Source organism: Chiroxiphia lanceolata, chromosome 5, assembly GCF_009829145.1.
Source record: "Chiroxiphia lanceolata isolate bChiLan1 chromosome 5, bChiLan1.pri, whole genome shotgun sequence".
Classification (NCBI taxonomy): domain Eukaryota; kingdom Metazoa; phylum Chordata; class Aves; order Passeriformes; family Pipridae; genus Chiroxiphia; species Chiroxiphia lanceolata.
The window spans coordinates 53,322,927-53,350,840 of NC_045641.1; the positions used below are offsets into that span (position 1 = coordinate 53,322,927).

Below are 27,914 nucleotides of genomic sequence, written 5' to 3' on the forward strand. Positions count from 1 at the left end.
GTCAGGGTGTTTCTGGGCTGGGACAAGTGTAGCACATGGTGGGAGGTCACATGGACCAGTTCACTCCACGGCAGTACAACTGGAGTCATATGCCAGCAGAGAGAAATCTGATATCTTTTTTTTCTAGCCACTTGCTCAGGGAAAACATAGACTATTACTCTGAAGTTAGGATGAAACTATGACTACGTTTCCATACTCAAGTCTTGCTAGTGTGTAGTCAGCTTCCTTAGATGACCTGCCCCTCAAGCAACCCTTTGTCAGGTTTAAGATACATTTTCTCAAAACAATCGTATATATCTGAAGGGCTGTGGAGTTTAGGATGTCCCAAAGACTGGTGTGCCCAACCTGACATTTTCTGGAAACATCAGAGGATAAAATAATGTGAAAGTAACATCCTAACGACCAACACAGCCATGAAAGAAGTGGAACTTCCTTACTTCTTTCTTGGAAGATAAGTAGGGGATGCAGAGTAAGGGAAAGATGCCACTATTAGAATGAGATATGATGAAAATCTAAAGACTAGGAGATGTTGGGGTATAAAAGGGTGCCAATGCCAGAAACTGCCTCACTTCATGTTAATTTGTTCTGGCTGCACCTCAGAATAAAAGCATGAAATTGGTGAAAAACATGGCAATAGTACTAAGTTTCTCTAGGATTTGACCAGCTGCATGTGGAAGAAAGTGCTACACATATCCTGAAACCTAGATTTGCTTTCCAGTGGGAAATTTTGAAATTTCATAAACAAACAAGAAAGCCCAAGCAAAATTGTTCTGCATCAAAACAAACCCTCCAAATATTGAATTTGCTAGCAAAAAAGGAATTTTAAGACTTTGAGTTTTCAATATGAAGTTACTTAACCTCTGCTTCTCACCTCTCTCATCCAAAACAGGGCTTCTAGAGGACTTTGGAAGCATGAAAGTTCATATTCTGGGCAGGTGTCATGATGTGTAGGAACCCTGGCTGTGGCATTGTCAGACAGACATGGGAGTGGACAGAAAGTAGGCAATAACTCTGGAAAGCCGCTTGGTTTCTATTAAAAGTCTGATGGAATTAAAACGTTCCATATCCTGACCAAGGAAAATGTTCAGGTGATGATCTCAGAATCCTCCTCCAGGCTACCCAAATATTCCCACAGGATAAGCTGTCGCAATGCAGGTGCTGGCTTGCATCCCTGGTCTGTTGTGCAAAGAGTCATGCCCCTTAGCTTTAGATGATTACGATGCCCATGTCTGTTTCCAGAGAATCACTGCATACGGCCTTTTCACATCCCAGATACTGCACTAATGTGTGAACTGCACCTAACTTAGAAACCTTAGTATGATTAGTTTTTCTTCTTAAAAGTGAGCCCAAGGTCCTTGACTTGGGTGTGAGTAGCTACAATGCAGTCATCTAAAGTTGCATGAGGTGAACACTACAACTGATTTGTGTTGATTTTAATCAGTTAGATGCGTAAGCTCTTCGTTGGAGCTGAAGTTTAGCCCTGTATCTGACTTGACTGTCCTTCAGATGACAGATAAAATGACAGGGATGAAGATGATGCATAGTTCAGATCTAAGCAGGTATGGGAAAAAGGTCTTGCGTAAGACCTGTAAAAGGAAGAACACAATATATCTGAGTTCTGCTGAGCAGCTGTGGCCTGAAGAAGTGAAACTCATACAGGATAGGAGTTATCTTTTCCCCTGTAATGATCAGCTACTTCCTGGCTTACAGGTCTTCCAAACCTAAAGTGCTTGGAAGGCTGGTACCATCCAGATGAGAAGAAAGCTGTGACCCACTATGTAACTAACAATTAGTGGCTATAGGAAGGCATTAGACCTGACAGCTGCAGTCTGGCTGGAGGGATTTCTCAAGTAAGCAATCTATTCAGAGGCATTAACCCACCTGCACTCCCATGTGCATAGGACAGCCTGCCCAGCAGACCACTGGGTCACAATTTTCTTTTCTCTTGGACCTGTCATGAATGGCCACCCTTACAAGTGATATTTCTGGGAAGAAGACCACATTTTAATGACTTTGTTCAGTAGCTTCCCCTGTCAGTGTGCAGTTTGTACTGTGGACACAAGACAGAAGATGGTGCAACCAGTACTTTCCAACAGTGCCTTCTGTGAAAGTCAGTGGAGGTATTAGCGGAAGCAGGATTGGACCCTGAACAAGCAGGGGAGAAAAAAGCACCATATGCTAGAAGGAGATGAATATTATGTAAATAATAAGGCATAGAGACATTTTGTAAGTGGGCAGGCCGATCTCATTATTTATCTACAATTAAACTAAACTGTGGGGTCATATCATCCTATTACAGCTAGCAGATTAAACTCAGGCTGTCTCTTTTTGTTATTGTTTCTGATGGGGTTTTGGAGCCTTCTTAATTCAGGTCAAAAAATGAGAAGCTTCTTCATAAGCATTTTAATTAACCAGCTGAAGAATTCTCTTGCCCCTAGAGACTCACAGTACCAAATCCAGAGCTCAGACTGTCATATTTCAGCTCAAATTGTGCTTGTGCCCTTTTATTCAAGTCAAAAACACAGACAGCAAATCAAACCCACCCTCCTCCCTCATTGACTACTTGGAAAAAAAAAAGTATCTTGAAAGTTTGATTTTTGACCTAAACATGTTCTTTGCAATCTCCAGTCCATGAGGACCAGAATATATGAGAAAAGCGACCCAAATCTGCAGAGTAAAGCCCTTTTGGCTGGACCTTGGGGCTGTGCACACTTTATCACAGGCATCTTTCCTTCCCCAAGCCATCATCAGTGTGATAGGGTCATCCAACGTTGTCTCATGGCTGAGTAAAACCCCAGTCCTTTTGCAGGGCTGCTTGGTGCACTGTCCACCCTGGGGAGAGGCGCTCAGTTGAATGGTTGGGTTTCTAGGGAGTGTGCTGCTCCTCAGGCAGATGAGGAGCTCCTTCCTGGTCTTTGGTGGCTCTTGCCCACATTCTCTAGGTTGCAGCAACTTTTGGTAGCAGTCCTGCAGCATGCTGACCTTGCACCACAGCCACCCATCATCCCAGCAGGTTTGTTTGGGGAGAGGAATTGCACACCTCCAAGATGGGCGTGGGGGAGGAAGGCACGCCTCCAAAGTCCCCCACTCCCCCGCATCCTCCTCTATGTGGAGCTGGCGCAGATCCTGCTCCTTTCCAACTTGTGGGGTAGTGACGATCCGTAAGGGGGGAGGACATTGAAGACCAAGTACGGTTTTGGGAAGGGCAGCAGCTCCATGTGGTGGGGAGAGAAGGAGAACGTGCTGGGCAGCCAGGCAGTTGTCAGCTGTCCTTGCAGCGGTGAGTAGTATCCCATAGCAGGAAAGGAAGCAGAGAGCTTTCTTGGCATCAAGCTTGGAGCCTTTCCAGAATAAAAACGTAGTTTCAGGTGAATCAATATGGACTTTTATTTAGATACAATTTACAGTCAACCTTATTTGTTTCCCTGGTGCTCAGTAATTAAGAGGAAAAGTTTAGAAGAATAGACTTCCTAAAACCTGGTTGTGTGCTGTCACCCAGGGAGTAAGGCAAAATACCCTTTTTTCTAGCCATGAAAAAGCTCCTGTCAGGAAAAGAGCCTGTGTGCCAGCCACATAATATTAATAGTCCTGGACATGGCAAGGGTCAAGGGCAAAAAGTGGTGGTCAGTGATGTTTTAAAGAGGTACTGCCTGTTAAGAAACATGGCTTTGTGGCTGCAAATATCTTATTTTCTCCTCTTCAAAAAATTTCTGATGATAAAGACAGTTTGAATTAAAGTCTGATTTATGGAGAAGTATTTTACAAGCAAAATGGGGAAGGACTACCCTGCAAGACACCTCATAGCATGTTTACAAAACGGGTTTAATATTATTAAGAAATGTGTTATTTGACTGGATTTGCTGGGATTTCTTGTCATCATATTGCCATTTTTGTTTTTTCTAGTCCTTCTTCTCTGGGATAGTCCCATGTGAAGTGATTACCTGATGAAGGATAGCTGTCTCTCCCTCAGTGGCTTTATACGTAATGTTCAATACTTACTGTGAAATCTGACTTGGGAGCAGGAATGAAATCAACTTCTGTAAGATGCTGAAGGCCACCAAAGTTGCTGAATTTTTCATGTTTCCTCCACTTTGCTCGCTGATTCTGGAACCAGATCTGGATAGAGGTAAGAAAGAAAATTAACAGAAATTAACAGAATATGAAGGAGAAACTGCTCACAGTCAACTACTTTCCCTACTCTCTAAATGATCGTCATAAAACATTGACATCCAGCTCAGCAGAACCAGGGGTTGAATCTAATGGAATATAGTGGGTTTGATGCAGCACCTTTCACACTCTGCATAGCACGTGGGATGTCTGGACTATCATGACAGACTCTTTTCTACCACAGCTCACAGAAGATCTAGAATCACTCTGATCAAGGAAAGACACTGTTGCAGCTCTTACAGGCCTCTCCTGGGAAAGCAGATCCTTCTGTGGTCAAAGCTGTGCAGTAGTCAAGGCCCATGACATTCTGTTTTCCCTGTTTTCCCCAGGAGGTGTGATATGTTGCATGACAGGGCTATTTTGTGCTGTTTCCACATGAATAGACTGAGAAAAGATCTACCTAGATGCTTTGCTGGGCTGCAATAAAAATGTGCCACCAGTGGAGATGCAGTAACAGGGTTCTTCCTATATTTAACTGATAGCATTTTGAAATTCACATAAGGGAACTAAGCAAAAGACCCACGGGGATCACTCAGCAATCTATGTTGTCTGCCATCTCTTTTGCCTGAAAAACAGACAAATAATTTTCTCAGGGGAGTTCCTTTCATCTATTAGCTGATTTGACCAGTCTGACTTCTGGAAGAGACACATATGTATTTATTTTGAAGCAGCAGTAATGCACCTTGCTGCATTGTTGTGAAAAGTTGAATTCCACTTCCACTGTAGTTTCTATCTGGCCGAGGGACTGTCTGTTTGAATGTAAGCAATTGGTTCACATGAACACAAAGTGTTAGTGATCAAAATCAGATGCAACTGGACATAAATATGTATGTATTTTAAACCAAATAATGAGCAGCTCAATTATTTCTGCATCTCTTGCCCAGGAAGTAATGGGAATGTCAGGACCCCTCTGCTGTATTACTGATAGTTAGCAATACCTGAGGTCATTGAAATGACGGTTTTATTTATCCGGGTTTGCATGTGTTTGAGAACTGCTTAGTCTGTATGAACTGCTCCATTCCCTTTCTACCATGCAGGAGTTATGTGGTGGAATAGCACCACTTAACAGTGACAAAGTGATTGAGGGAAATGGGGGGCTGAAGACAACATTCAGCCTCTGAAGTGCTCCTTCTAAAGTCTGCACACAGGATAAAGTTCTCACTTACATTTTTTTAATAAAGGCAAAGCTTTCAGTCATTCTCAGACCAAACTGGTCTTTTCTGCCCAACCAGCTCTGCAACACGCTTACCCCTAACATGGTTTCTCAATGCCCACTTTTCCAGTGTTCCTGATCTATGGCACTGAGACAGAGCACAATATTCCCATGTGTGTTCACAAAAGTCACACCAAGGGCAAATGACAGAGATTTCACAAGACTCATTTACAAGAACTAAAATAGAGTGCAGAGGGAGGGTGGCATGCCCCATGTTGTAGGAATGGCCTCCATTTGTTTTACTAATTATGTAGTTCAAATTCATCTTTGTGTCAGTTAATGGTTCCTATGACATACCACCTTTGAAATGTTGCCATGGGACACCTGTTGCAGACCTAGCTTTTTGTCTACTAGCACATGCCATTTGATCTGCTCTGTTTTCTTAATCCAAGCAGGTTGTAGGACCAAGGCAAGATCTTCACAGTGCCATGTCATCAATTACCTTAATAAACCAAATACACAGAATCATAGAACAGTAGACTGATTTGAATTGGAAGGGACCTTCGAAAGATGATCTAGTTCCAACCCCTCTGCTGTGGGCAGGGACATCTTTCACTAGATCAATTTGCTCAAAGCCCCATCCAACCTGACTTTGAACACTTCCAGTGATGGGACACCCACAACTTCTCCGGGCAACCTATTCCAGTGTCTTGCCAATCTCACCATAAAGAATGTCTTCCTTATCTTCCTAAATCAACCTTCTTTCAGTTTAAAATTGTCACTAATAATCTCATCATAAAAGATGACTTTGGCAGCATCTTTTTTTCCATAAGCCAGTGTACTCTTCATTAACAGAGACTCATATCATCTTTTTCACAGTTTTGCAAAAAATCAGTGTTTGGCTGACGGGTTGTCCTGTTTACCCTTTAAGTACTGACACAACATTACATTTCTTCAAGGCCCTTGGAATGTCCCTTGTGCTCCAGGACTGATTTAATGTTAACACTGATGATCCAAAGTGCTTCTCAAGCAGCTTCTTAAGAAATACTGGAGGTAAGTCACTTAGATGTCTATATTTACAACTGCAGCAGCTGCTGTTCAACATTGTCCTTACAGAAAGTGTTACCACCTTACTTGTCCAAAGATAGAGCAGAAATTATAACTGAACATCTTTCCTATTTATGCCATATCCTTGACAGTCCTACTGCTTCAGTAAAATAACAGATCAATATAATTGATTACTTTTGGGTTTGTTTTTTTGTTCTTAATTGACTTTTATTGAGTTTTTGATCTAGAGTTTTTCTGACCAAAACTTTGGCCTGTATCCTCCTGCTTTGCTTATTCATTTTTCTAAATTTCTTGTTTCTCATGTTTACTCATCCAGCATTCTTCATTTTCTCTTGTATGTAGGCATGCACACATGCAGTGATGTAATTTCATCTATTCACTTAAGCTGTTTCACAGCAGTCATATCTTTTTTATTGGTTGGAGGACACAAGCTTTTTCACAGTTATAAAATGTTTTATTTGGTTACCCGATTGTTGTTTGCATTTTTTCCCCAGTTAAATTATCTTTCTGAGATGATTTGACTTATATTGCTTTAGCTTTGTGAGAACTATTATTTCCAAGTACCAAGAGCACATGTGAATTCTCAGCATGCTATTTGGTTTATATGTGATAAATGCAATCAATCAAAATTATAACAACTTGTAACTTGCACCTAAGTTACTGCTAATTTTCGGTTCTGTGGCTGATTTTCCCTTTAGCAGCTAAGATGAAGTTAAACACAGAATTTCCTGTGTCGTGTGTAACCCTATCTGAATTGGTTGTTTGTCATCTGCAATTCATACGTCGGGGACTTTTTACTTCCTTCCTTTACATTTCAGGTTGATGTTTCCCATAATAACTCATTTTTGTTTTTCCCCATACAGATTATAAATAATTTTTTAAAACAGAAAAGTGCCCTGTTCTTTCCTGTGATTCGTTGTTCTGTTGGGAACACTGGCTGGTAGCCCGGCTCGTGCCTTATGCCATTGGAAATGCATTGTTGGTGCATTGATATCTCTAGTAGGCATATTGTAGGCATACTGTCACCTAACTATGAAGCAATATCATCATGGTTAGTCAACAGCCTCGGGCATGTCATACTCAATAAACTGCTTCATGTTGAACTTTGATTGTTAGAGCGGGATATATGCATAGAAGTGCATCAATGATTCTACAATTATGGCAAGAAACTACCTCGTGCAAAAATCATCTCAACAGTGCCTGATAAACAACACCAAATGTCAATACACAGGGGTATGTACATTTTAATGTAGCAGATATCATATGCAGTAAACATTTGGGGTCAATTTTTAGCTCAGTCAGCAAGATTATATTACAACTGAGGGAAACTGGATTACTTTCTGTGCACTGAAATTACAACCGGGACATTTATAGCCTGTGATACCAAAATACAGAACACTAAAGAAAGCATTTTCATTTGGGCAGCTATTTCCACATTTTTTGAGACCCTGTGGAAGATAGATGTGGATGACAGTTTGTACTGGATGAATATTAGCCCGTAAACAGTTGATAAATGACTAATAAATATTTTCATAAATGGCCACTGTCGCTACAGAGTCCGACAGGTTGCTCATAACCATCTGCAACTCCTATTTGCTATGCATTTAGTATACTTAGAGCTCCTGCTAACCCTTTGATTAAGCCCATTTGGTTAGTCACAGTTGGGTGACAAATACTTCTTCCCTATTTGTAAAAGGAGAACAGTGATATTGGCCTTGTCTGTAAGGTAAGAGAGAGGTCACGTAATTCATTAGCATTGTCACCCAGGCATAAGCTATTAAGAATGTACTCTGAATAATGAATTGCTGCAGTGAACATAGCCTTTAGGAGACACAATATACCTGAACTCTGGCTTCTGGGAGGTTTATCTTTGCTGCCAGTTGATTGCGAATATGGACATCTGGGTAGTGAGTCACTTGGAAAATCCTCTCCAGTTCCTGGAGCTGCTCAGCTGTGAACGTTGTCCGGATTCTCCTTTTCCCTTTCCTCTCAACTGTGAAAACAAAGAAAGGTGTATTGCTTTTTACAGGAACAACCTACAGGACTACAAGAAGATTCAAAGAGCACATTGCACAGGATTACACTGATGGTTCTTGAATATCTCCTGTGAGGGAGATTCCACAGCCTCTCTGGGCAACTGATTGCAGTGCTCAATTACCCATCCCTATCTTTTCCTGTCATACTGATCTTACCAAGCTTTTCTCCAGTTCTGATGTATTATTTTATTGCATTGTCACTCTACATATTTGGATGAATTTTCTCCTCCCAACAAGATCAAGAGTTTCCAAAATGTGTAAATGTTGTGGAGGGAAGTCAACCATTACAGACTGACTCACCACTGTTCTCTTCCCATACCATTCCTTCAGCAGTAGGGATAGCCAGCAGTTTAACTTTGCAGTTATAAAGAAAAGGTATTTTTCTGACTATACCATTGTGGTGTGTGGACTTTCTAAACAAGCTTAACCTTCATTACTTAACCTTAAAACAAGGCCTTAAAACCCATGGGGAAGTTTGGGTGTTGTAAATTCCTCAGGGGACTCATAGACTACTCCATTCCTTCACCTGCTGTGGTGTGACCACGCTAAAGACATCCCTCAGCACTCCTATACTGTTTTGAAAATGCCCTCCTACACCAGGTATTTTATTTAGATCATGAACTCTGTGTGACACTTGGTGTAAGTTAAAATAAGGTCTAGGTTGCTCTGAAATGATGCTGAAGGGCTGATGTTTTTCAAGGAGGAGGGGAAAAGAGCAGCAGAGCGAGCTCTAAGGCAGCTGATCTGCTGAATGTGGAGTGCAGTCTTGTCCCAAGGCTGGAATCCTCTCTGATGCACAAGTGGAATATCTTCCAACTGACATTGAATGACCAGCACAAAAAGCCATGCCCCAAGTGCAGTGAGTCACAGGGTTTCTTCTACTGAGCTTGGAAAACTGCAGCCTGATAGGAACATAAAAATTCCATATCATAGTGGCTATGATGAGTTTGCTATTTCAGTGACCTGAAGCAATTGTCAATGAACCTTGTTGCTCAAAAAATGACCTGCTTTGAATAACTGCTTTTGGTCTTCCATGGTCTGATGACAACTACCAATTCATACTACGTAACTAGATGCATACCCTTCCTAATGGGAAGAGTAAACAGCAGTCTCTCAAGAAACTTTGTGCTTTTTTTCCTCCCTTTTGTTCATCTATTAGCATGTGCTTTTCCTTTTGAGGGCTAAAACTGTGAAAAGGTAACTAAATGCCTTGGCCAATATAAATCGGGCTCTGTGCCAACCAGAAATGGCATTTTCATCTCTAATCAAAACCTCATTGTGACTCTGTTAACACAGAAAATAAGGAATAAAAATTCTGTCCATTGACTTGGTGGGAAAGAGTCTGGGACACTATACCAGTACAAATATTTCATCATTTCTAAACCTTTGGGTACTTTGAAAGGAAACCAGTCATGCAAGAATAACTGAGGAGTGTCATTTATCATAAACACTGTCAGTACTACCTTGTCTCAGAAACAGCCTAATAAAGCTGATGTCCAACACAGTAAATCCATGTCATTAGGCTTTCCACCAGACTATCAAAATTCTACTCATTAAACTGCAGCACTTGCTTCAGCCCCAGAGAAAATGTTATTTACATTGAATCTTGCTGGCACTATTGGAGCAGAGATTTGAAATGAGAAATATTTTTGTGTGTTTATACTGAAGGTATGAATGGGCACTGTCTCCTAAGAAGCCCTGATTACATCTACTTCAACCTTCCAAAAGATATCTGTAAGGGGGTTTATTGCTGCATTCCAATAAGGGAAATATCAGTGCTGACAGTATGAATCTCAGGACACTACATCCCCTGTAGATATGATAGGGTTCATGGCTCATAATAGTGTTTCTTGTCTAGAAGATTTTCACCTCACACATCTATGTGGGGACTGGCCTCCATATCCTCCAGGGAGATACTCCAGAGAGGTAAGATTGAGTACCAAGATGGTATTTTGTCAAGCATATTATGTTCTATCATACAGTAGTGAATCTCTCTGCCGTATTTGTATCAATACGATTTATGGTACCTACACTGCTCTACTACAGGGCAATTCATGTAGTAGATCCCCACAAGTGAAGTTTACCCTGACCTTGTCACAGTCTCAGAAATTTGATGCCTCCCTGAGATGTCCTGTATGTCTCTCTGAACACTGAGCTGAGTTCCTGCCTCTATCCAGGGTAGAAGACTGGCTCTACAAACCTGGGAGAAGCTGCAGTCTATCTCCAGCATTTCCAGAATGAAGCAAGAAATCCAAGCTCAAACTGTGACCAAGCTCCTTGTCCCTGTGGTCCCAAGCATACAAAAATGTCTGGGATGCTGGCAGGGTTCTTGTCCTGCCAGGTTTTCTATGCCCAGGCAGCCTGTGTACCTTCTAGCAACCGGAAAGCCTTTGGAAGAAAGAGAACAAACCTGCCTACATCCTGGAAGTTTCTGAATTAAAAAAAAATTACCCCCCTCACTAGATTAATGAACTGGATTATAATTTCATGACTCTGCAAAGCAAGAAAGAAACTGTCTACATTTTAAACCCTAAGATGTCACATCAAATAATAATAAAAAGGCGTATTTTAGTATTCTATCAGAATACAAAAAATAATGATTTAGTCCCTTCTGTCTCATACATTAACCAGACTTGGTTAAAAGAATTGGGGTGACTGAACTGAACCATGATGGGATTGAAGTAAATGCTGAAGACTAGCTGGATCAGACCTCATTGTGACAGGCACCATGCAAACAGCAACCATTAGTTCTTGTCTTAGGCAGGATACTTGGTACACAGTTTATTGGATTAATCGACCTAGACAAATTCAAGAAATCAGTTGTCACAAACAATGCTATACCACGTCTGCAGGGCTCAGGTGTGGAATAAACTCAGTAGTGAAGATCACGAGTTTAGAAGGAGCTGCAAAATCTTTGCTGCAAAGAGTACATGAGAATGAGAAGGCAAAGGCTGTGCACAGTTGGTGTAAATTTGGGAAGCAACTTTTAGCTGAGCTGGGACACCTTATGGTACTTGAGAGACAGATCCATTGCCTTGAACCACACAGTATTTTAAGCTGCTGGAAATGGGATGGGCAAGGTGTCTGTCAGATAATGGCTTACTGTATTCTGTGCCACTACCACCTAAGGAGCATCCAGGACTAGAGAGCATGGCTTGAGAGAGAACTGGTTCATGAGTTTCTTGTGTCTCAGATCAGTTTCTTTGGTGTGAAAATGACCCGGATAACTTGGTGATGGGCAAAAGAAACTCCTTTTCAGTTCACTCTGATATCCTTCACATTTTTCCTTCTTGAAAGGTGAACTGTTTTACAAACAAAACTCTTACATAAGGGAAGGGTCTACACAGTGCTCAGAAGTGTCAATCCAACTGAAACCAGACTTTTCAAAGCCAAAATTCATCAGATTGAACGAAATATAGTAACATGAGGTCAGTTATGGGCCATTAGAGACTGAAGGACAAACTTTGATTTCAACTAGAAATGGAATTAAATTGATAACAAAATCAATTAATTAATCAAAGCTTTTGCCAGTAGGAGATCTAGAAAAGTGTATTTTTTCTATTAGTAATCAGTCATCCTGTTTTTATTTTTTTAAACTATTAAGAAATAAAAAAAAATCTGGGACTGTGTTAACATCTGCTCTTGCAAGATGAAACTTTCTCTGACTGTAGCTGTGATACTTCCCTTTGCCTTGGGACCTTAGCTTAGAGATCCCATAGCAAACAACAGCATTCAGAATTACAGTCTAATAAAGAATGTGGGTGGAAGATATAAGACTAGAAAGTGTTGGAAGTGTAACATTGGCTTTTCAAATGTGGCTACAGAGTCTCTGGGGAAATAAGACACTGTCTGAGTTTCCTGAGCTATTTTTTATGTAAAAGCTGGGGATATTCAAGTGTGCTTTTATGCTCTCTGAAAGTCATTTGCAGGTTAGCTGACTGCTGAAACCAAGCCTGAAAATACCAGGCAGCTAAATATGTCAGCCTTTTCAGATGCTTAGAGATACAGCTGTCTATACATTGCCTTGCTGTTGACATTGGAAGGGCCAGATTCTCCAAGCTGATAAAGCAGTATAGCTCCTTTAAATTCAGTAGCAGGCTCATTTGTCCTCTGCAGATCTGATTTAAGCTGCCTCTGTATAGATTTGGGGTTGGACAAGGTGGCCTCCAGAGGTCTCACCCAACTTACTTTTTTATGTGATCTCTGACCTGCCAATACCCACATAGGGTAAAGCCACCCCATCATTTCTTCCCTAAAAAAGTAAGGGAGTTTAAGTCTTTAATACTATGCACAGCTCAAAGAGTCTGATTTGCAATTGCTTATATACACAGTTTTAGCTTAACATATAAGGGCTTATTTTCACTGTCCTGTATAACACAGTTTCAAGATATTAGAAGTAGGAGTAAATCAATACTGAATACTGAATACTGAATGCTTGTGCATGTCTGCTAACATTCACAGTTTGCTAAGTAGAAGTTGTGCAGCTGCAACAATGCCATACTTGGGGCAAATTTCTTCTGGGCTATAACCTGTAGTAGGCAGATAGCCTATGGTACACCTTGCACTGCTGTTTCTCAGATGCCCTGCATATCTGAACCAGCTAGAAAAATGCTATCTCAGGGAGATCTCTGCAATTGCATTCCCCATTTGCACTTACCCCTTTAGCAGGCTAAGACTGTTTCAAGCCTACTTGGTCCATTACATGCATGCATACACTCGAGGGATAAGGAATTAAAAACCCAGGAGAAAGGCTGGAAGTCAGTGCTGGCACATATTTGCTTTGTAGGAGGCAAACCAGACAGGTGAAAACTGGTGCAATCCTATTTGTTATTTCTGGACAGGCACTCTCTCATGGTACGGGATAGCCAGATCCAAAGATTTTGTTTCTTCATTGACAAGGAGAAAGCAGTTACACAAGCAAGCAAGTGGGTTTAGCTACACATCCTCAGAAATACGTTTTTGTCTGTGCAACAAAGTTGACTGCATCACTTGTTTCTCAGAAGCAAATTCAGGTGTGTTGAAAAAGAGCCTCATCATATCTGGTTAAGTTTTGTTTTCTCCTTCTTGCCTTTTAAAAAGATATTCCTCTCTCTTCTCTTCAATTAGATATATTGGTCTCCAAGCTAGTTCCTTCCTGTGGCTTTTCTGAACGTGGTTACCTTGTGGTGACATTCTGCCCATGACAGACAGCCCCATAGAAAAAAATCACAGTTGCAACTCTATCAAAGGGTTATTAGACAGTACTGACGGTATCAGGACAAAATATTGTGTACGGAGATCTGCCCATGGTATTCCCTCTCCTAGTTAAAGAGGTGGTTTATGGCTTTCAAAAGAGCTTGTGCTGCAATATTTAGCTGGGACTACTGCAGTGTGGCTAATCTTTATTAAAGTGGTTTTTCAGCCTCTGTTGAGAAGCACTAGCATAGCCAGCGAGACTGATCCTAATTGGATAGGTACAATGTGCTCCAGATAAAGCCTCCTGCTAGTGAAATACAGCATTTAGCACCCAGCTGCTGAGTGTTCAGGCATTGCCAAAGTTAAGAGAGAGAAGCACAACTTGAACTTTTAAAGTCTTGACTTCCTCCCTTCAGTCCACAACTCCTTGACAGAAAGTTGCTTCCACCTTGGTGTTGAGAGCAGTGCCTTAATCACTTGACAGCAAGACTGAAATGCAGAGAGGTACAGACTTCAGGTAGTGGGAGCAGCAATGCTAAAAATATCAGGCCAGAAACCTGTTTAGGCAAGCTGAACAGTGGTGGCCAAGGGAGTTTCTTAGTCTACTTGTCAAAGGAGTTGGCAAGGAGTAGACAGTATGTATGAAACCATTCATGCGAACAGTTTGTTGTGGAGGATTGTGCTCACCATCAGCCTGAGCCCCTGGTGAATTTAACCTTTCTCGTCTGCCAGAAAAGTGATGACAGTGTTTACAAGTGCTGCTGCCTGAAACGGTGTTGTGCATAACTCTGGCACAGCCAGTGGTCAGCAGAACATCTGAAGGATGAAGCATGCAGGCCTTGGTTCGAGGGGCCTCAGATGACAGGGGTGTGTGTCAGTTTCCATCACCTGAATATCAGAGAATCATAGAATCGTTAAGGTTGGAAAAGACCTCTAAGATCATTGAGTCCAACCATCAGGTCTGTACCTAGGCTGAAGAGCCTGCACCTTCTTGAACTCCTTCAGGTCAAAGTAGATTTGGGGTACATGTGTACGTTCCCCATTCTGCTAAATCTCAAACTTGAAATGTACTTTCAGTGAATGTTTAGCCATAGTCAAACTTCATCTTAAAAGACGTGGCCAGCCTAAACCAATAATGGTTCTCAATAAGGAAAACAGGTTCCCCACCACTCTTTCCACACTATCTGGTCCAACATCTTTGTGAAAAAACAGCCATTTGACCAGGGAGAAAGCTGAGCTTATTGCAGGTTTCACAGACAGCCTGTTTTCTACTTTATTCCTGCTCTTTGGGGTTCTTTGTACCTGCAAACATCTAGACATCAATCAGGCATGCTTATTTACATCCCTGCCTCAGAGTCTGTCCTCCAAGAAAGCGTACCTCCATCATTATTTTGGTATGTAGTTTCTACTGTTTCCCCTTTAAGCATAAAGGCCTTGCTAATACAGTAAGTAAAACACCTACCCTCAATTTCAAAGAACAATAATTAAAAGTACCATATCCCGGGGACGTAATGAAAAGTTCTAGGACAATTTAAGTGAAGCCAAGTATTCATTAAGACCTTTGAAATAAACTTATCAAGATGTGCCATCAGCTTTACAAGTGGTCACGTTACACAGATTTGACCAGCAGGAACAAATTAACCTCTGAGTCCTGTATAAGGTACCCTTTGGATTCAAAATTCCCAGAAAAGAAGAGACTGCTTGAGGAAAGCATTGAATGCTAATATTTGCTTTAACTAAATAAAAGTCAACCCCCAAAACCATGAAGAAACAACACAAATGAAATTTATGATAGTCCCCCAGCTGCTGACAGCTTTGCTTTATTCAGTGCTTACTTGTATCAGTGAGACTTTTATTTTTGAAGGGCAGGAGTAAAGGATTAAGGTTTTGTGCCTTTCATTTAATATCCAGGGTGTCCTTATAAACAGTCAGTCTTCAAAGAGGGAGAAAAAAAGAGGACCAGCCTTTAACAATATCTCAGGTAAACCCACCAAAACAAGGTCAATGGTCTGGGGCATTTCTAAATGTATATAGAAGAACACTGCACTTCAGAGACACAGGGCTGCAGGGACTATTCACACAGATAAACAAAAGACTGGTAAGAGAGCTAATGGCAGCCAAACTATATATATAGGCATTCATTTTTTTTCCTTCTGCTTTTCCTTTTCATTTAGAATCCTTCTTTTTGTTCTGCAGGACAGTGGGATGCTTGTGCCCTTTCTCGCAGTCCCATTGGCATATTCTGGGCAGCTGATATTTATCTGGGACTGTGATTATACAGTGCTTCATTATCTCTTGGGTGTTTCAAAAATGCGTTAAGATAAGTCAGCATATTGGGGAAAAGACTGTTTTGTGAGAGATAAACCATGCTGTTTCACAGGGGTACATGGATTTGACCATATTGTCCGCAAGTGAACAGTACAAGTGAATTTATGACTTCAGAGAAAACGTGAACACTAAGCTATAGATGTCTGCAACTGGCATCGGTACAGAGGGAACATGATTTACACTGGAATTTCTCCAGAACTGAGATTATCTCTATACTTTCCATTGTCTTTATGATAATTGCCATCAGAATTTGTCAATGTGCTTTGGGATCACAGATGCTACCATAATAATAAAACAATTAGACTAATAAAAAGATCCCTGAGCTCCCAGTCAGCATTGTGCAGAGGATTTTCACTATGGAAATATTTAGGTGATGTTGACTCACTATGGCAGCCTCCTTTACAGCGAATAATGAAGACATGAGCTGCAGGAAATAACACGAGTCCCTGAACCACCTAGGCTTCACAGCCAGAACCTCTCAGTTTCTGTTGGAATTAGGAGCTAGTTCTGTTTATTGAAGCGTGATCTATCCTGTCCTTGAATTATTGCTCAGAGAAGGTATCCCGTAAGGCCAGATAACCACCAGTGTCTTAAAGTGATGCTGCTGTCTGGCTTCTCCAAGGCACTGATTGTTCCCTTGCTTGAGCAGAAGGCTGGAATCATTACCCATGTGCAACGTTGGGCACATTGACCCACTGCCTTTGGATGTAAATATTTACAGTGCACACACACACACACACACACACACAAATGTATACAATCAGACACAGTATGTGTAAACGACATTGCAAAATAATTGTCCATAAGGATTTGAACTAGTCTGGGATCTTGTACATGGCATTCTCCATCAGGAGCTGCCACAGGTCAGGCAGGCATGGGGATATGTTGTTAGGCTCCAGTGCTTGACTGTTGTGAACTGGTCAAGTCCCAAGGACATCAGAGTGAGAAAAGAGAACTAATTAAAAGGAAAGTGGGAGCTCAGGATTTGGGTGTTTACATATTGTCGAGATGCTGAGCGACCGCTACAAGAGTTTGCCCTGCTTTAGCAGCAATGGTGGTTGCAAATACCAAAGTGGCTGCAATTACTCATCTCACAGAGAGCTGGCCCAAGTAGAGTCTGTACTGACAACTCAAAGACCTCCTTTTGAATGATCTCCTTCTAAAACAGGTTTTATCAATGCTGTTTCCCAAGAATCCAGGTTTTTTGAAAAGGTTCTACTGAGCTCTTCATGAAGAAAGCCACACAGGTGAAAACACTCCACATTGAGGACGAAGGCTCCCAAATTCAAATGAGGGCTTAGCAAAACCAAATGCCACTGTCAGCATGTCTCTAGTATATGAGAGCTCTTCTCTTTTTTTTTTTTTGCTTACAATGCAGTCTCTAAGTTCAAAGTACAAGAGGCATTGCTCCCTGCAAATGGTTTGTGATAAGGGCATAAATCTATTTAGCTTAAATGACACTGCATTTCTAAACCGCTTAGTGGCAGAAGCCATTTTTGTGGGAAAACCAAATTTTTAGGGACACTTCATTGTTACAGGGTTTCCTGGAAATATGCTCCAAATTCATGCTCTGGGTCACAGTCAGGGTGCTCTTGTTATCTCAGACCACCTGCCCATGAAGGGGGCTACTGTCATAGTCTCCTCCTCACTTTTCTCACCCTATCAAAAAAATCACCAAAGTCCAGCCCTCCTTCCTCCAAGGTGATCGTATAGTGTTCCTGATTTCTTCTGTTCCCTGATGATTAAACAGATGTGTATGCCTAGATGAAGCCCAGTGCCCTTCCTCACAAATGCTGTAGGTGTTTTATATAGATAGAGGTAGGTTGAGAGAGGGAGGTGAGGGAGCACCCTGCCAAGGGTTTCTGATGTCTTTCACATCAGGAAGGTCTCCTGCTGCTGAGGTTGGTGCCGTTCCCCTGGGTGGTTGTGGGCATCCTCGGTGTGGTTGTGAGGGAGATCCTAGGGACCCTTCCATGGCATATGCTATAGGCATTTGGCACTGCGCAGGTGTCTTGTCAGAGGACCTGTAACCAATCTCTAGCTACCATGCCAAAAGTGCGTCTGAAGCACCCCAGAGTTGATAGACATGTAAAGAGAAGTTAATTTGCTATCAGCTTGAGCTGTGAGGATTATAGACTGCTTCCAGGGATGATGCAGTCTACCCGTCCTGCAGGTACTGCTGATGATTTCATCAAGGAAAGGTGACACCAGCCACGGCCAGGGGCAAGAGAAAAAGATCCACCAGCATTTTCCCCTAATGTTAAGTGGAAGAAGAAGGTTGAAGCTTAAGATGCTGTAAAGACCAGCATTAAAATCAGGCCTCCAGCTCTCTGCTAAGAATGACACAGTGCATGAACAGGATCCGAAACATCATTGTTTCTGCACTGCAGGGAAAATGCCAATCCAGTTCTTTAGGATCATCCCTCCTTCATCAGCCAGTTTCTATCAAAGGCTCTATAACTGCGGGAACCAGTAGCCTAGAAAATGGCAGATCATTAAACCTCTGCTTGGTTTCAAAACCCCACTGCCTCCAGGGAACAGATGGATTTTGTTTAAAATGCCTTTGAAATATAAGTTGTCATTGAAAGGGTCTGCTCATCTTGGCTCAGTTTTGTGCAGATAATTACATGCTTCCTCCCCTGCTTTACTGATGAGGCTGATACAGACCATGGTGCTGGTCAATGAGGCTAAGTGCCAAGTTGGGACAGCCACCTCCCAGCTCTGGTGTGATACTTGTAGCTGGGGACTCCCTCACACATGAAATACAGTATTTTTATACTCCGAGGCAACTCTGAGTGTCAGATAGATACAGCCCTGGCTCTTCTGTGAGAAGGCAACAGGATTTTGCCCTGCTACCATCAGCTACCTGCAGCTTACAGGGCAGAGGGAGGCTGAAATACCCAGTTATCTTACAAGGCTTCTCTCTGCATCAAGATTGATGGCTGCCTTGTGCAGGAGGAGGAGATGACAGCAGCTTGTCACAAGACTGATGTATACCTTAGCAGCAGCAGCAGAAACAAAGCTTTTCTTTCAAATGTATTTCACAGAAAGAAATACACTGCCAGCTTGTAGAGTATGGAGCAAGGATGATGTGTGGATCTCCGGGAAGCCAGATGAGTAACCCTGCATCTGTGGTAACATGAGCCCATTAGTAGTTTTCAATGGACTTAAATGAAACTCCTTTTTTTTTTTTCTGGAGTAAATAATAACAATTGTGCAGGAAACACCTTTCTGCTGCTACTGAAAACCTGTTTTCTGGAGTGTAGTATAAACATCTGTGTTTACCTTTCCTCAAATTCAAAGAACTTAAAGCAATTTTGTCACATGTTACTAATAAATTGTTCAGGTACCATGTATCCTGCTTAGCCTAAAGTCTCTGTGCAACATATTGGAAAAGGCTATTTGTACTGTCTAGTGCTTTGGCTGAAAGATAGACTGCTGTTTGTTGACACATCCTGCCAGATCTATGCACATAAACAGTTTGCCTGTGCGCGTGCTGATGACCTCTCCATCACCCGTACAGTGGGTCCAAGGTGTACAGAACACATTGAGCTGATTAGGCACATTCAGCAGCCACTCTCCCCACGTTGTGCAATGCACATTTACCAGCAAACGGGTGTTGCACAACCCTGGGAGTAAGGCTGCCCAACATGGTAACTCAGTAGATTGCCACCCCAAGCAGGAGGGCAATAAACACCCAAAGCAGTCCCTATCACTAACGTTGGTAGGGCTGGCAGGCCTGAGGTAGATCTTTAGCTCAAAAGGTGGCTCTCCAAGTTTTTGATGGCAAGAGTAAAGAGTTTACCATCCTGTGACTCATCCAGGAGCTACGACCATCTACTGTGACTCAGCCGGTGGAAACATTCTGTGATGTCTGTTGCTAGGTATTGCCATGTACATAATTGTAAAATAACAGGTGTGGTCTTTGGGTACTCTAAGAGAAAGTTTGGATATAGAGGCACTCACCATGAAGTGGGTGGTCCACTGGGAAATCACACAGCTGCTCTTCCTCTTCTTCATGTTTTCTTTTGCCTTCCAGGTGTTCACGTCCTACGTCCTCACCCAGGAGGGACAGTGGGCTGTCTCTAGGTCTTCTGCAGTGAGTTGCCTGCACCCTCTTTGCTCTGGCAATGGGTGTAGCACATGTGGTGGAGAGAAGCATTTTGGCTGAAGGTAAGTCACATTCTAACCGACTCCTGCTGCTGGAATCTGTGAAGGACACAGCACAAGACAGCTTTCAGTAAAGCAACCACCATTCAGCGCAGCTTCTAGTTTGTGTGAAGAAAGTGGCCTAGATACTGTACCATTCTAACCAGATCATATTTAAAATGGCCTTAATCCTTCTGCGCATCAATGCCAAGATTACCCCATGTTGCAGGGACAGGATCCTGGTGAATTTGACCACTAAATCTAGCCTGTTCTCTGCTTCCTTCCACCTTGAAACTTTCAATGATCCTCGTGGGAGATTTTTAAAAAAGGACTGTAGAAATAAGGAGACGTGACCAAACGATCAAGAAACTTCAGCTTCTCTGTCAGTATCCAAATTAGTGGTTGCCTGTTCTGAAGAACTCAGAAATACAGTAGATATGAAGCTGCTCTGAAAATCTGATGGCAAGATTGCTGTGGAATTTGCTGGATGCCAAATGCTTTTAAAAATATGGTCCTTCCTTAAATCTCCCTGTAAGTGCATCTACCCTATAGAAAAATGGCCCAATGAATAGGATAAAGGTCAGTGTCTTCCCCGAATCAGGTCCATCTGTTTGGTCTTCATCCAGCTGCCTGCTGCTCTGATTTAGGCATTGGACAATTCTAAAGGCAGCCTTTGCCCAGGCTCTCACATTTCCATCTGCTTTTGTGACGGGTGACACTGGTGATATTTGGGAAGATACTGACAGCCACTCATCTTCATGAAAGCACCCTGCACACTCTTGTTGACAGGACAAACAAGAGAAGTACCTGTTGGCCCATTTTCATGAAGTGCAGCTGTAATGTTAACTTAGATTTGAGCATGGATGTTATAAACAATCTCTAAGGCAACCTCAGCAGTAACCAGTGATGACATGTGCTAGGACACCTGACCCTGAGTGGTTAGGAAACTGGTCACAGAAGCCACAATCTTTCTTCAGCCACAGTGTTGCCTTACTGCTAACAGCATTATCTCAGTGTGTAGCAGGGGCACCTCAAAGATCTTCCAGATTAGTTTTCTGCCCTCATGAATATGGTATGAGTTCTTACTCTTCCTTGTAAATGGACCTTGCAAAGCCATGCACTGAAATAAAACATGCTGGGAAGCTTTGTGGTTCAAAGTAGTGGCTGTCTGTGGCTGCTGGCATCCCAAGAGAGGTATATCAAATACTCCCACTCTCCACCCTCCTTTGTTTCTATATTAAAGCCTTGCCATAAACCCCAATGCTGAATGCTTTATGTGCTGCCTTCGGTAGTTGCAATCAAAGCTTAGGCTTGACTCTTCAGAGACAAGACAACTGTGTCTATGCTGCTTTAATGGCAAATCTAGAATTTGCTCTAGTTTTCCTCCATGCCTGGATTTCTTTGCTTGGAAAGGTAGACTAAGAGGCAACACACAAACATAACATATCCATTGGGGAATTTTAGTTCCATGGTTTGTGAGACCCTGAAGCAACTGTGACAGTACAGGTTTGTCTTCTATTACTGCCAAAGAACATTAAAATCTTGATGCTATAAAGGACTGCACTCCTGAGCAGTCACACACCCCTACATTCTGGGGTTTGTGGCACTTGTGGCTGGTCCCCTCTCCCCTCTCATATCTAAATGGCAGCAGATGTGAACCATTACAGGTAGTACTGGAAGAAACTTCACTTTTTAATATACATTTTACAGATATATTTTATATATTTAAGTTGTCATATCTGGCGTTGGCAAAGCATCTAACTTTTTAGACTTGTCGGAAGTTAATTTTCTGAGCAAATAACAAGTTCTATTTGTAACCAGCTTAGAAGCAATGATAAATATAACATCTGGAAACAAAGCACCCAATTCCAATTCTGCCCTCAGTAAAAGCCCACACAATAGGAATTTTATAGAGGATTGACACTGACATGAAGTTATAAGAGCTCTGAAAATTAGCCAAAGCCTCATGTAAATACAGGATGGTTGTTCAAATGTTATCTATTCAAGTCATCACCAATCTTTGAGTAACCTTCTAAAGACAATTACATATGTCCAGCCATGCAGACCTTAAAAAACCTGGTATGAGGTCCCCCTCTGTGTTTGAGGCATATTGTGCAAAATGGGATTAATTTAATTCCTTTAGTATCAACTAACTTTGAGTTTTCTGGTGAGAAAACAGGTGAGGTTTTGAGCAATATTTCTGGGATAAAGAAGAAGGATAGACCTGGGAGTGGTCACAAGCATGGGGCTTTGGTTAAATGATTTGCTCAAGAACTCAGAGGATATCAGTGTTGGCATAGGTTCTTAGTGCCCAGGATTTCTATCTTGGTAGCCCATCCCTAAATTAAGGACTATTTGCATTCCTTTGCTAAATGTGATGCTGTGAAAATTAATATGTTACAGAATTGATGATGCTTATATCCTACAGTAATGCAAAATGTAAGGATACACAAGCAAGGTGCTCTTATGGGGAGTTATTAAAGCTTTCTAAGAGTGACATTATCATTTTCTTAATTATAGAAGACTTTTCACGTGTCTTCATCCTTCATATACAACTTGCCTCCCCAAAATTTTTCTCTGAGATGTTCACATACCCCAGTGAGAGGGGTAAGAGCATAACTTATGTATGAGCATGGATAGAGTAATTACAGACCGAAGTAGGGAGCAGAGGGAGAGAATGGAAAACAGTTATAGATAGATGGGAAGATGCCAATGTCTTTGTGAGTTGGTGAAAAGGAGGTGGAAAATCTGTTGAAACTGAAGAAGCAAATTAGAATGGCATGAACCTTAAGGACAGGCTGAATAAATCAAGGAGGTTTTCTGGAGGACAAGACTGAAGGTAGATATTACCAAGTTTAAAGCACATAGCTCAGAGTTAGGATCCCTAAGGTCTAGTCAAGTTTTCATTGTAACCTTCTCTGGTGCTTGTTGTCCTGACCAACTAAGAAGATTGTTGGAAGTCGTGACTCTTTAGGCAGGGAGCTCTGAAAAATACCCATGAACTGGCATGGGGTAAAACTTCCCTCAGGGAATGCAGTTTTGTTTTGTTTTGTTTTTTTTCAGGGATGGCAATAACATTTCAGCTTAGCACAACGTGAGATATTTGTTGCTGTCACACATAGAAATGACTTTGACTTGTGGCTCAAAATGGTCTCTTTGCCTTGACTTTCAGTTGTATAGAAAAGAATGGAAAATTTCAGGGAAGATCGTAGAGTTTCACTTTGGAAGCAGTAGGTTATTTCAGATGACATAAGTTCCATTTAAGCCTCACTTTTTTTTTACCCAGGTGTATCTGATGTATTGTTTTTCCTTAGAATAGGTGGGGTAATTTAGTGGTATTGGTCAGGTGGTATCTGTTCAGTTAGATTCCTTCAGCTTGTTTCCCCTTTTGTGATAAAGCTGGGTGGAGTACTGCTAAAAGTGAACAATCACAATATTGACATTTGTGTGTGGAGCAATGGTCGTATTCCTACTAATTTCCACATCTTTAACATAATGGAGCATAACACAGGCAGAACAACAAAATTACTGTATCTGTTACTGCTTTTACTGTTAATTCCTCATCCCAAGCTCTCCCTGACTTGATAAAGGACCTCCTGCAGGCGAAACCTCACTGGTAGAAACATCATTTCAGATGTACTTTCAAGTACATTGAAATCACGTTCCTAGGAATTTCAGAAGAATGATTTTTTTCTGAAATAAACCTGATATTCTTCTCTGTTTTAGATGAAAGAGTTGGCACTAGGGGGGAGATCAGCCCTTGCTAGGTGTTTATTTGGGTCCCTTGCAAAGGCCATGGTTACCCCTTCTAGTTATTCTGACAAAAGTATGAGAGGAAAAGCATAGACTGCATACTAAAATGTCTCCTTGTTCATTATTTGGTTTTTTTTAACTTGGTAAGAGTCTTTCAAATATTTCAGTAGGTTTCAACAACTGGATCTCCAGATTGTCCAATAGTTGTGCTTGTATAGCGAACTCCTCACTGTCTAATACTGCAACTGGGAAACCAAATGCTTCAGAGAAGACTGCACACTCCTTACTCCAAGTCCCACTGGAATTACACTCACAAAAAATGTGAACTTAGAAGTCAGGCCCAGAGATCTCCTCATATATAATCAAGTCCTGCCCCAGCTTCCTACGAGAGGCTGGCACTGTACATCACATCATACTTTTTGTCAGAGACTCATAGAATAATTTAAGTTAGATGCAACTTCTAGAAATCATCTGGTCCAGCACTCATGAGTTTCCTTGGGAAGCTTTGTCTATGCCCCTCATTTAGAATCATAAGTTGGAAAAGGCCTCTAAGATCATTGAGTCTGAACATTAGACCACTGAGTCCAACCATTTCTGACATTCTGCATCTTCTGTTTCTCTGGTCCTACTCATCTCCTTGGCTCATAATGGCTAGATTTAGACTTCAGGTGTGATCTTGGTACGTAGTCTGTCTACATCAGATGATGATTCTTCGGCCTCAGTATTTAACTTACAGTAGCCACGAGTATGTATGTAGTGCCATACAGTTCTCATATGCCATATGGATCTTCCTTCCTCTCATATAGATCATGGCTTTGGACAGATACATACCACAGGGGATGTGGGAAATGTTCTTAAAATCCATAGTAAGATATAACTCAGCCCTGACCTTTAGTACTTCCTTCTTTGCTGCAACCGAACTCTTATGAGAAAGCAGCTGAACTTGTGTCCCATCTGGATTTCCAACAAATTCCCTAGCTCATTTCAGTTCCCTGACCTTGGCCAGCACTGAGCCATACTAGATATGGCTGACTATTTACACAAGTTGTTTAATACCATTGTTATATGGCATGAAGTTAAACAACTTTGATGAAATACGGCAATTATCCCTAGATGTACAGCACAGGGTGTTGCACTTCTGAAATAAACAAAACTTACCTGAATAAATCACATTTCTGTTCAGAAAGCAAAGGGTAATAAGCTTAGGTATCTCTTTGATGTTAGTAAGAAACAAACAGTGAAAAAGTTTCTTATTCATTCTCTTTTTTAAACATCCTGGATCAATTGCAAAAGCAAAGTACAACATTTTTGAAGATTTCTACATCTTTCCTGTTTTCTCACCTCCAGTAACAGTCAAGTGAATCTTCAAGTGTGTATACTGTTCTCATTAGTTAACATTTAACATTGTCTTTAAGTATTTAATCCAACCTTGCTTTCTAGCAGGGGTGAGAAGAGTCATTATATTCCCTTGGTACAGCTAAGTCTCTCTCTGTCTAGTTGACAAAGTAAAGTTAAAGGCAAGACCTGGTGGTTCTGCTTACATTGCTTTCAAGGTGAAAAACTGACTGTATGCTCAGGTGGAGCAATTTGGGTTGAGGCTGCACTGCAAGGCAGTAATACAATCCTAGGAACCTACCGTGTCCTGCATACAGATTTGTCAGACCTCGTGCTTGGAGCAGCGTGCTTAGCCAAGACACGGAGTGAAACTGGGCTTCAACATGTTGATCCTGAAACAGACTTCATATAAAAAGGTCCTGTCTCTGCCGTGCTTCTCTGTTCCCAGAGAAGAGTCTCATGTAGTTAAAATGCAACTCTATGGTCTGTGTTATGAACAAGCACTGACTGAGTTTTCAGTGATGTTATCTGTCTCACTTTGGATCCAGTGGCACAAAGTGACTGCTGTGGGCCCTCAAGAAAGGACTTTCAGCTCACAAAAACTCACTCCTACAGCTCACACCAACATTTCTCCCCCTTCACGATGTGGCACCTGTGTTCCTTTGGCACACAAGCCCCACTGCATTTGCACCAGCATCAGCTTGTCCTTGTCCACCCCTACAAACTACCAAGCTCTTGCTTGTATCAGAACCAGTTGTCCAGTTCCAGTCTGTAAAGGCAGCTTTAGGAAACCTCTGAGCACTCCAGTTCTCCAACAGTACCAGCGGTGAAACCGCCAAGCAACACTTGCCCTGGCCTTCAACAATCTTGTCTATCTTTGAAACAGCCCTTTCTTTGAGCAGGAGGCCATACCTCAGATGACCTTGAGAGGTTCCATCCAACCTCAATTACCCTATGGTTCTGTGAAAAATCAGCAGCATGCTATCCCTTTTCCCCATACATAGGTTTCCATGGAAAGCTGCAGCTACTGGCACAAAGGCAGCAGTCAGATACTGAGCCCCAATGCCTGGGGCTTCCCGAGCTGTGAGATGTGTGGTGAGCTGACTGTCCCATGGTCAAGAGACAAGTCTGTACAGAGTAAGTGAAGTTATCCTGTGTCAGAGATAAACAAAAAATCTTGTGCAAAGCATAGTAGTGTTAGGGAGCTCTAGTCCAACCGGTGACTAATGTTACACTAGTGAGTACTTTCCTTCCCCATTTAGGTCTCGTTTGCTTTCCAGTCCAGGTCAGTATCCAGTTTAGACATAAAAGGAGATGAAACTATGCAAATAGACAATGGTTAGTTGGACTGCCAGGTTTTTGGAAAAAGACTCTCTCCCTTACTAATGGGTGGTTCATTCAGTGTCCTGGGAAATGGGGTGCTGAGCCCATATTACAGAAAATAAAGTGTAGCATTTAGCTTTGTTGAAAGCAGTTGAGTGAGAGGCGAGTGAAAATTTTCTGTCAAAACTACAGGTCATTTTTCATTTGAGTGGATGTGTTTGTATACATAAAACATATCCTTTTCATGGAAGATGTAGATTAAAAAAGAAGAAGAAATATTAAATCCAGAAAATGTTGGGCATCGGTCTTTTTTTAAGGAAAAAAAGAGACTATTTCTCTTGTTGACTCTTTCAGTGTGGGTAAATGTTCACTCTAGGCCAAACTCAGCTAAACTGAGAAAACGGAAGTCAAAAAGGCTAATGCAGTTGCTGCTTTGCTCAGATCAAAGTCATGAAAGTTTTCTACTAGCTGCTTTTATTTAGTTCATGAAAGAACCTAGTGTCCATGATGATAAGCAAAAATGATTATACTTTCTCTTTTCTTGTTCCAGCAACTGAGTTCTGAAACTGCTTAGCTACCATCACCCTTACAGACCATTTCTCCTGCTTGGGATGAGTGGTCAGATTTATCAGAAAAGGGTGTTGGTATGAGATTTGGCTGTAATTCCAGGAAACAGTTGACTCTTGATATAAGTGAAACTCCAAAAATTCCATTAAGTTTTAGCAGTTTTAGGCTAGTTTCTTGAATTTGAATACCTGTCCTTACTTATGACAGGCATTTATTTGTCTATCTTTTTTTAATAAAATGAGTACTGTTTTTTAAAGGGAAAGACACGAGGCTGTTGTATTTGTTTACAACAGGCACTTCTCACTGTTATTGAAGACAGCTACCTGCAATAGCTGTTCAGGTTGCATATTCACCTCTTGAATGACAGTGGGGCTTTACAATGCACAAAACCACAGAGCCCAGTCTACTGTGAGGTCGAAAGCAAATTATTTTTTAAAGATTATTTCTGTATATGTAATGAATGATTTGTACCTGATTAAGGAAATACCAGATTCCTACAAAAGCTAAGGAATAAAATTTCTACATAATCAAACGTGACAGCTCTAGAGGTTAGTAAGAAAGGAGAATTTTCATTAAATGTTATAACTGGTACTTACCAACAGCTAGTGGTGACCCTGCTTTTACGGATGGTGATCTCTCAATGTAATTCCTTCTCTTCCTGGTTTCACTGCTTAGGACAGTGCTGGCAGAAGGTTTCTTTAAGATTTCCTCAATGGAAAAGGACAGGCTGGGCTTCCCCTGTCCAGCACACCCCCGGGGGTCCATCATATTCCTGCCAAAGTGGCTGTGGGGCAGAGAGTCCTCTCCTGCTCTCCTGGCTCTCGGAGCACCCTGAGGAACATGCAGCTGGGATGGTGCGT

At 41.7% G+C, this 27,914-nt stretch overlaps 1 protein-coding gene and 2 long non-coding RNA genes across 5 annotated transcripts in view; 2 read left to right on the forward strand and 1 right to left on the reverse strand.

The window, feature by feature from the left end:
* Nucleotides 1-1,071: 1,071 nt before the first annotated feature.
* LOC116787641 lies at nucleotides 1,072-10,980 on the forward strand. 3 transcript variants are annotated; one of them, XR_004357357.1, is made up of 4 exons: nucleotides 1,072-1,082; nucleotides 3,904-4,126; nucleotides 6,280-6,373; nucleotides 10,602-10,980. It is a non-coding gene; the product is annotated as an uncharacterized LOC116787641 (long non-coding RNA). The 3 variants fall into 3 exon arrangements; XR_004357358.1 differs by lacking the exon at nucleotides 1,072-1,082 and adding an exon at nucleotides 1,506-1,559 and having other exon boundaries at nucleotides 6,200-6,373; XR_004357356.1 differs by lacking the exon at nucleotides 1,072-1,082 and adding an exon at nucleotides 1,506-1,559.
* ISX (intestine specific homeobox) lies at nucleotides 2,253-27,822 on the reverse strand. The gene is made up of 5 exons (XM_032689422.1): nucleotides 27,651-27,822; nucleotides 19,894-20,136; nucleotides 8,230-8,381; nucleotides 4,000-4,116; nucleotides 2,253-3,341 (listed from the first exon to the last, which is right to left on the reverse strand). Exons 1-5 carry the CDS (start codon nucleotides 27,820-27,822, stop codon nucleotides 3,105-3,107), a joined length of 921 nt encoding a protein of 306 aa, XP_032545313.1. The 3' UTR covers nucleotides 2,253-3,104.
* The window catches only part of LOC116787640, a 121,904-nt gene continuing 113,566 nt past the window's right edge, over nucleotides 19,577-27,914 (forward strand). Inside the window, exons 1-2 of the long non-coding RNA XR_004357355.1 lie at nucleotides 19,577-19,811; nucleotides 19,967-20,100. This is a non-coding gene — a long non-coding RNA (uncharacterized LOC116787640). The remainder of the gene's footprint in view (nucleotides 19,812-19,966; nucleotides 20,101-27,914) is intronic.